The 10,197-nt window shown below is 31.9% G+C and overlaps 2 protein-coding genes across 2 annotated transcripts; both read left to right on the plus strand.

Moving 5' to 3' along the window:
- Window positions 1–342: 342 nt before the first annotated feature.
- Window positions 343–1,783, plus strand: LOC139851621 (delta(12) fatty acid desaturase DES8.11-like). The gene has a single exon (XM_071840716.1). The coding sequence runs from the start codon at window positions 425–427 to the stop codon at window positions 1,559–1,561; it is 1,137 nt and encodes a 378-aa protein (XP_071696817.1). The 5' UTR covers window positions 343–424; the 3' UTR covers window positions 1,562–1,783.
- Window positions 1,784–8,007: 6,224 nt separating this feature from the next.
- On the plus strand, window positions 8,008–9,377 carry LOC139851728 (delta(12) fatty acid desaturase DES8.11-like). Its single transcript, XM_071840881.1, has one exon. It carries the CDS (start codon window positions 8,081–8,083, stop codon window positions 9,215–9,217), a length of 1,137 nt encoding a protein of 378 aa, XP_071696982.1. The 5' UTR covers window positions 8,008–8,080; the 3' UTR covers window positions 9,218–9,377.
- Window positions 9,378–10,197: the final 820 nt, after the last annotated feature.

A 10,197-nucleotide genomic window follows, 5' to 3' on the forward strand; every position in this document is an offset into this window, starting at 1 on the left:
TTAATTACCATAGTCTAAATCCTGTCTGATATTCAATTTAAACTCGACAATCTAAGTTATCAATTTAAACTCTAAATCACAATCTAAGTTATCAATTTAAACTCTATATCAACAAAAATGTTAAGACTTTTCCTTGTTGATATATATATAGTCGCTACAATTCCAGTCTTCTTAAGCCAACAATTTGCATAACAAAACAAAATCCAAGTGGTTGCAAAACATGTTAATAAATCAATTAATTAAATTATGCATTTTGAACTAGCTAGCCGGCTGCTTTGACTCCTTGTATATATATGATATATCTATAAATATCACACATTGATGAGCATGGTATCACAAACACTCACCAACAAAACAAAACATAAACATTCAATCTTATTCTTGTATCTCAAGTCTTTTTTGTTCATACATTTCTTGAAGAAACATGGGAGCAGGTGGTCGAATGTCGGATTCATCGAATCAAGAAAACGATCTCCTAAAACGTGTCCCGACCGATCCACCATTCTCACTAAGCGATCTCAAGAAAGCAATCCCTGCTCACTGTTTCGAACGATCTGTTATTCGTTCATCTTACTACGTTGTTCATGATCTCATCATTACTTACGTCTTCTACTACCTCGCAAACACATACATCCCTCTTATCCCCGCTCCTTTCGCTTACTTAGCGTGGCCGGTTTATTGGTTTTGTCAAGCAAGTATTCTCACCGGTTTATGGGTGATCGGTCACGAATGTGGTCATCATGCCTTTAGTGACTATCAGTTGATCGATGACATCGTTGGATTCGTTCTTCATTCTGCTCTTTTTACGCCATATTTCTCATGGAAATACAGCCATCGTAGTCATCACGCCAACACAAACTCACTCGATAACGATGAAGTTTACATTCCTAAACGTAAATCTAAAGTCATGATTTATTCCAAAATCCTCAACAATCCACCCGGTCGAGTTTTCACTTTGGTCTTCAGGTTAACTCTTGGCTTCCCTTTATACCTTTTAACCAATGTTTCCGGGAAGAAATACGAAAGGTTTGCGAACCATTTTGATCCGCTGAGTCCGATTTTCACTGAGCGCGAACGAATTCAAGTTCTCCTATCGGATCTTGGTATCATTGGTGTCTTTTATGCACTTAGGCTTCTTGTAGCAGCAAAAGGGTTGAGTTGGGTGATGTCTATGTATGTGATTCCTGTAATCGGTGTGCACGCTTTCTTCGTTTTAATCACTTATTTGCATCACACACATCTCTCGTTGCCTCATTATGATTCGACCGAATGGAAATGGATCAAGGGAGCTTTATCTACGATCGATAGAGATTTCGGTTTCTTGAATAGAGTCTTCCATGACGTAACACACACTCACGTGTTACATCACTTGATCTCGTACATTCCGCATTATCATGCGAAGGAAGCCAGGGATGCGATCAACCCGATTTTGGGTGAATATTACAAGATTGATAGGACTCCAATATTTAAAGCAATGTGGAGAGAGGCTAAGGAGTGCATGTATATTGAGCCAGATCAAGATAGCAAGAACCAAGGTGTATATTGGTACCATAAATTGTGAGAAATTTTTGGTTTCCTAATCCTATGCTACTATGCTAGTTGATTGCATTTATATAACATCGTTTGTTTGGTGTAATCTTACCTAGGTATAAATTCCGTTAATCTCAAGTTTGTTGAGAGCATATGTAATAATTGCAGTTAATCAATTAAGTTGATTTATTGTTATACTAGATTTTATGAGCCCGTGCGTTTCACGGAAGCTCTAAAAAATAGCTTTTGTAATTCTTAATATTTGTACAACAATGTTTTTTGTTGATAGCATGTTTATGACGAAACACTTTAGTAGTATACGTCTTGAAAGTGTAGAAATGTAAAAAATGAGTTTCGTAAATGCTATGAATCAATAGCATTAGAATGGAAGAATGAGTAGTATTTCTTCATTAAATATTGGTAAAAAACAGAAAAAAATTTCGTCAAGTTCTTTAGCACAGTCGAAGTTCTAAGTGAAGTTATATTTGCTATAGAAAGTACGATAACGAATGATGAGTTATGATCTTGCATTTCAATGTGATTTTTTCCACTCCAACAATAAAAAAGTGAGTATTTTAAACAAAAAAAACAACTTCAATCAAAAGTACTTATCCAAAATCCACATAAGCAAAATGATAAAATTAAAGTATGAAACAACACATAAAAGTTAAACAAACTACATATCCCAAATATTGTTCTCCTACACCAGCTTAAAAATGTGATCATGCAACATAATTGCTCCAATGATATAAAGTCTAATCCAACGGCAAAATTTAATGGAGGCCGGAAGGGGCAGTTGTCCCCTCTGACTTTTGGGTAAGTAGTGTATTTGGAACGATTTTAGAGTATAATATTATAATTGTGTTGTGAAATGTCCTTTTTCAAAGTCAAAAGTGGCTGCAAATTTTATGGCCACCTAATTGTACAGTATTTTCTTATGCTATAAATATGCATCATGTATGATTGTAAAACACACTTTCTAATATACAATCTTCTGATATACTCTCATCTATATACTCTCTCTGATTCTCTTATAATTTTATTAATAGTCTATAATCAAGAATCAGGTTCTAAAAGTAGTCATAAACTCCTAAATCATAACACGTTATCAGCACGAAGTGCTCCGTATAATTAAGGTTTATCTAAGCAAGCACAAGTCACTGATCAAGGTAAGAAATTATTTAACGATATCTTCTATTATTTATTAGTAAGGTAAATATTATTATCATCATAAGTAAAATTATATTTATGTAATCTAACTTTTATTAACTTCACTAACATTTATATTTATGTTATTAACTTCACTAATATTTATATTTATGTCATTTAAGTTACATATGGTCGGTTATATCGCATGAATTATATTTATGTAATCTAACTTTTATTAACTTCACTAACATTTATATTTATGTTATTAACTTCACTAACATTTATATTTATGTTATTTAAGTTATATATGGTCGGTTATACCGCCTGAATTATATTTCTGTAATCTAACTCTTATTAACTTCACTAACATTTATATTTATGTTATTTAAGTTATATATGGTAGGTTATACCGCATGAATTATATTTCTGTAATCTAACTCTTATTAACTTCGCTAACATTTATATTTATGTTATCTAACATTTATGATTACTTATGCAATTAATCATTATTTATTTCATGCATACTAATGTTTATTCTTAAAATTTATTATTTATGCATAATATGTTTATTCTCTTAATCTTCGTATTTATACTAAATGTATTTATACTAAATGTATTTATAGTAATCGTATTTGTACTAATAAAATTCTTTTATTAAAATTATTATTAATACAACAAGTACATAACAGTCGTTAACGTCAACTAACGACGTTACAACGGTCATATATACATAACGGTTGTTAACGTCAACTGACGACATTACAACGATTATATTTTTCAAATATAAAATAAACATCTCCGTTTTCACATTTTCACAAATCAATCTTCATTTTCTCAGATTACCACTCTCAAAAAGTTTTTTTGTAAAGATGATTCACACAAGGATTATTTTTCCTATTGTATTGGTCATACTAACTATCATCATTGTTGCTAATATACCACGGGGTGAACCTATATTCTATCCTGCTCTTGTGATTTTAACATTTGTAATCATGTCATTATTCTGTTGTTTGCTACTTATGAATTTAAAATAATTCTAATTTTATTTTATTATTTGTCTATGAATAGAAGTTGAGTATGATTATAATTTATGTTGTTCATCTTTTTGATAATAGAAAATGTCGAATTTGAAAAGGCTTAAATTTGCCCCTTTAGAATCAAGTGGGAACAACTACTTAACATAGATTATGAATGTAGAAAAACATCTCGAATCAATCGGTATTTTAGAAACCCTGAATGAAAATAACAATTGTTCCGAACAAGAGAAAGCAATAACAAGTATTTTTCTTAGCAAACATATTGACGAGTCCTTAGAATCTACATATTATATGATCGAAGATCCAAGTGTATTATGGAAAATACTCAAAGATATATACGATATTAATTATCAAGAAATAACGGTGATCCATGAAAGAATAAAATTGAAGATGTTAGTAGACGATCTTATAAGAATCCCGGAGATTCTTATTAATGATCTGGTAACGTGGATCATCAGTCTAGTATTTCTTGAATACATGAACATCTTGTTTAGCTCTACAAATAAGTCCCAAAAGAAAAGAAAACGAGAGTGAATCTGTTGAAAAATATTGATTAAATAAACCCTGAGCTACCTTGAGAGTTGAATGGTTTGAATTTTCTAAGATGCCTAGCTTGTTATGTATCACTCATAAATAAATGGTTTTAGACCATAACGCATATGTTTATTAAGTGTTATCTTTTATGTACTTCAGATTGTAACTTGTTTGCATGTCATATAATTTGATTATCTTGCTGAAATATAACTCATTATTTGCTTATCATATTTGAAGTTTTATATGAATCCTGCTGAAATACATCATCAATTAAATGGTAAAGACCTATGTATTGTAGATAGTGGTAACATACACACTATGATCTAAGAAATATTTCATTGATTTAAATCAAATGAAGGAATTATAAATACTATATCAGGTCTTGCAAACTTGATATAAGGAATGGAAAAGGTAAAAATTAATATTACCAAATGGTACAAATTTTCTGATAAACAATGCCGTGTTTTCTCAAAATCAAAGAGAAATTGATTAGGTTTCTCTGATATATATATCATAATGGATATGATTATCAGTAAATGATAACAGATAATGAGAAATATCTATGTATCACTGAAAAGCGCATATGATTAAAAGCGCATATAATTAAAAGCGCATATGATGAAAAGCGCATCGCATATGATTAAAAGCGCATATAATGAAAAGTGCATATGATGAAAAGTGCATCGCATATGATTAAAAGCGCATATGATAAAAAGCGCATATGATGAAAAGCACATATGATGAAAAGCGCAGCGCATATGATTAAAAGAGCATATGATGAAAAGCACATATGGTGAATAATGAAAAACACATATGATGATTAATGAGAAGCACATATGGTGATTAATGAAAAGCACATATGGTGATTAATGAAAAGTACATTGAGAAAGAATCACCAATGTTTCTTGAAAGAATTCAAGGGGATATATATATATAGACCAATTCATCCATCATGTGGACCATTTTGATATTTCATGGTTCTAATAGACGCATCTAGCAGATGGTCTCATATTTGTGTGTTATCAAGCCGTAATATGGCATTTGCAAAGTTTCTTGCACAAATTATTAAATTGAGAATACATTATTCTGATTACACCATTAAAAAGGATGAGACTTGATAATGCTGGTGAGTTAATATCTCAAGCATTTAATAATTATTATATGTCTACAGGGATTGTTGTTGAACATTCAGTTGCTCATGTGCATACACAAAATTGGTTTAGCTGAATCAATAGATAAACGCTTGCAGCTAATAACTAGACAATTGGAAATGAGTACAAAACTCTCAATATTTATATGGGGACATGTAAATTTACATGATGCGACATTAATTCGCATTAAACCAAGTGCAAGTCATAAATATTCTCCATTACCAACTTAATTTTGGTCGAGAGCCAAATATTTTCCATCTTAGAACATTTGGTTGTGCAGTGTATTTTTAATTGCACCACCACAACAAATGGTTCCTAAAAGAATGATGAAAATATATGTTGGATATGAAACATCTACAATCATAAGATATATTGAATCCATGACGGGTGATGTTTTTACATCACGTTCTGCTGATTGTCTTTTTAATGAAAAATTGGTCCCTAGATTAAGGGGAGAAATGAAAAAAAATAAAAATAAAATGATGCTTCATGATGTGAACATCAATTAAGGTATATTGAAGTCGCACAAAAGAATGTGAAACTTAAGTTCAAAATAATGCATATGCAAGAACTTGCAAATTAATTACTTTATGCATTTAAAGATACAAAAAGATTGACTAAATCATATATAATAGCATGAAATGTTTCAGCTAGAATTGAAATTTCAAAAGCTGGCAATAATATCACTCATTAGTCTTTACCACGTCTGAAACGTGAAAGACCAATTGGTTTCAAAGATAAAAATCCTCGAAAAGAAAAATCAGCTGATAATGAGGTAAAAGAAAGTGTTCAAGAAGAACCACAAATCAATATTCCTTCTACAGAGGATATTGATAAATGTAAATACATAAATTGCAATAAATTATGCAATAACATGGAACCAAAAATGAATGACAAATATTGATGAGAATTTTTTATATAATGACATCATGAATAAAGATGATGAGCTGGAACCAAAATCTGTCATTGAATGTCAAAAATAGACATGACTATATACGAGCTGAATTAGAATTGTTCAATAAAAGAAAAGTTTTCGGATAAATCATTATCACTTTTAAAGATGTGAAACGTATGGGATACAAATGAATTTTAATTCGAAAAGGAAATAAGAAAAATTAACTTACAAGGTCAAGTCAGACTTGTAACTCAAGATTTCTCTCAAAGACCAGGAATGGATTATGAGAAAAACTTATCGACCTGTAATAGATGCAATTACTTTTAGATACTTAATCAACGTGGCAGTTTATTAAAAAATGCATCTCATGGATGTTGTTACTACTTATATATATGGATCACTTAATAGTGATATATATATGAATTATACCAAAAGGGTTTAAGGTATCCAAAAGCATTTAATAAACCAAGGAAATGTATTCCATTAAATCATAAAGGTCTTTATATGGGCTGAATCAATCGGGCCGCATGTGGTATACCCGATTAAGTGATTACTTGATAAGCAAAGGGTATACAAATAATCTTATATGCCCATGTGTTTTCATTAAGAAAACAACATCCGGATATGTGATTATAGCTATTTATGTCGATGATCTTAACATCATATGTACAAATAAAGAGATTCATGAAGTCATTCAACTTTTAAAGAAAGAATTTGAAATGAAAGATCTCGGAAAAACCAAGTATTATTTTGGTTTACAGATTAAGCATATGCCGAATGGTTTACTTGTACATCAAACAAATTATACCAAAAAGGTTTTAAAACGCTTCAATATGGACAAGGCAAAACCATTAAGTACTCCTATGGTGGATAGATCACTCAATGTTGACACTGATCTATTTCGTCCCCGAGAAGAACATGAAGATGTTCTTGGTTCAGAAGTTCCATATTTTAGTGCAATTGGGGCTCTTATGTATCTTACAAATTATACAAGACTTGACATTTCTTTTGCAGCTAATTTGTTGACAAGGTTCAACTCAGCCCCTACCAAAATACATTGGAATGGGATCAAACATATATTTTGATACCTTCGGGGAACTACTGATTTATAATTATTTTATTCTAACAACTCGAAACAAGATTTGTTTGGTTATATAGATGCAGATTATTTATCTGATCCACATAAAGCTAAATCTCAAACTGGATATGTATTCCTAAATGGAGACACCGCAATATCATGGCGTTCTAAAAAACAAACACTTTTTGCAACATCATCAAAGAAGATCTCCGACCTTTAAGTAAGAAAAAAAGTTAAATATAAAAATAAAAAAATAAAAAGTAAGACGCCATGAAAATGGTGAACTTAATTACCATAGTCTAAATCATGTCTGATATTCAATTTAAACTCGACAATCTAAGTTATCAATTTAAACTCTAAATCACAATCTAAGTTATCAATTTAAACTCTATATCAACAAAAATGTTAAGACTTTTCCTTGTTGATATATATATAGTCGCTACAATTCCAGTCTTCTTAAGCCAACAATTTGCATAACAAAACAAAATCCAAGTGGTTGCAAAACATGTTAATAAATCAATTAATTAAATTATGCATTTTGAACTAGCTAGCCGGCTGCTTTGACTCCTTGTATATATATGATATATCTATAAATATCACACATTGATGAGCATGGTATCACAAACACTCACCAACAAAACAAAACATAAACATTCAATCTTATTCTTGTATCTCAAGTCTTTTTTGTTCATACATTTCAAGAAACATGGGAGCAGGTGGTCGAATGTCGGATTCATTGAATCAAACAAACGATCTCCTAAAACGTGTCCCAACCGATCCACCATTCTCACTAAGCGATCTCAAGAAAGCAATCCCTGCTCACTGTTTCGAACGATCTGTTATTCGTTCATCTTACTACGTTGTTCATGATCTCATCATTACTTACGTCTTCTACTACCTCGCAAACACATACATCCCTCTTATCCCCGCTCCTTTCGCTTACTTAGCGTGGCCGGTTTATTGGTTTTGTCAAGCAAGCATTCTAACCGGTTTATGGGTGATTGGTCACGAATGTGGTCATCATGCCTTTAGTGACTATCAATTAATCGATGATGTCGTTGGATTCGTTCTTCATTCTGCTCTTTTTACGCCGTATTTCTCATGGAAATACAGCCATCGTAGTCATCACGCCAACACAAACTCACTCGATAACGATGAAGTTTACATTCCTAAACGTAAGTCCAAAGTCATGATTTATTCCAAAATCCTCAACAATCCACCCGGTCGAGTTTTCACTTTGGTCTTCAGGTTAACTCTTGGCTTCCCTTTATACCTTTTAACCAATGTTTCCGGGAAGAAATACGAAAGGTTTGCGAACCATTTTGATCCGTTGAGTCCGATTTTCACTGAGCGCGAACGTATTCAAGTTGTCCTATCGGATCTTGGTATTATTGGTGTATTTTATGCACTTAGGCTTCTTGTAGCAGCAAAAGGGTTGAGTTGGGTGATGTCCATGTATGTGATTCCTGTAATCGGTGTGCACGCTTTCTTCGTTTTGATCACTTACTTGCATCACACTCATCTCTCGTTACCTCATTATGATTCGACCGAATGGAAATGGATCAAAGGAGCATTATCTACGATAGATAGAGATTTCGGTTTCTTGAATAGAGTCTTCCATGACGTAACACACACACACGTCTTGCATCACCTGATTTCGTACATTCCGCATTATCATGCGAAGGAAGCGAGGGATGCGATCAACCCGATTTTGGGTGAATATTATAAGATTGATAGGACTCCAATTTTTAAAGCAATGTGGAGAGAGGCCAAGGAGTGCATGTATATTGAGCCAGATCAAGATAGCAAGAACCAAGGTGTATATTGGTACCATAAATTGTGAGAAATTTTTGGTTTCCTAATCGTATGCTACTTGATTGAATTTCATACCAATTGTGTATGTTATTGCATATTATATAACATCGTTTGTTTGGTGTAATCTTAGCTAGGTCTAAATTCCGTTAATCTCAAGTATGTTGTTGAGAGCATATATAATAATTAACAAGTGCAATTAATCAATTAAGTTGATTTATTGTTATACTCTTGAATTTTTTTGGCAAACCCATACTTATCCCAATTGTCTTTTATCGTACCCGTATGGTCAATAAGGTTTTTTGTGAAACTAGTATACCCGCTATTAGGAGCTACGAAATGGTTAAAAAACGAAGGATGCCGTAGGTGGGAATAGCGGAACCCTGTGCCAAACTGCAAAAAACTGAAAAAAGCTGTGTTGCGTCAGGAAAGAGAAGGCTTTTTGGGGATTCCGCATGTCCCAATTGCGGGATGGTCCCACCTGTAGGATTAATGTGCAAGGTACAACATATAACTATATGACCAACTTCATTTGAGCCTTCGAGGTCACACACATATACACCGAGACGTCAAATAAAATATATATATGATGTATATATATTACTCAAGTAACAAAATAGTAAATCGAAATTAATTTATTTACTATTCATATGAATAGTAAATGAAACGAAATTAATTAATTTACTATTCACGTGAAAGCGACATGATAGAAATTATTAATTATAAGTTACGTAACATACCCCTAAAGTATTTGAGAAATATGACTTTTTAAAACCAAATCAAACGAAATATGATATTACAGACAAAGAAATTGAAAACAATATATTCTTTTGATTTGCTTTTTGCTACCAAACAAGAGTATATCATATTTCATATATATATGATCGTTGGGTTATGAGATCAGTAAGAGAGAAAAGAGAAAAAATAACATTTAGTTTTTGCTTTCCTTTGATAAATCCCAACATACACATACGGAGTATTATCGATTAATGTATTAATATAATTGGATTA

The sequence above is a fragment of the Rutidosis leptorrhynchoides genome, chromosome 6 (assembly GCF_046630445.1).
Source record: "Rutidosis leptorrhynchoides isolate AG116_Rl617_1_P2 chromosome 6, CSIRO_AGI_Rlap_v1, whole genome shotgun sequence".
In the NCBI taxonomy this organism is placed as follows: domain Eukaryota; kingdom Viridiplantae; phylum Streptophyta; class Magnoliopsida; order Asterales; family Asteraceae; genus Rutidosis; species Rutidosis leptorrhynchoides.

Bases quoted from the DNA above. Each gene is read 5' to 3' on its own strand.
- LOC139851728 (XM_071840881.1), top strand. From the start codon at position 8,081: ATGGGAGCAGGTGGTCGAATGTCGGATTCATTGAATCAAACAAACGAT.
- LOC139851621 (XM_071840716.1), top strand. From the start codon at position 425: ATGGGAGCAGGTGGTCGAATGTCGGATTCATCGAATCAAGAAAACGAT.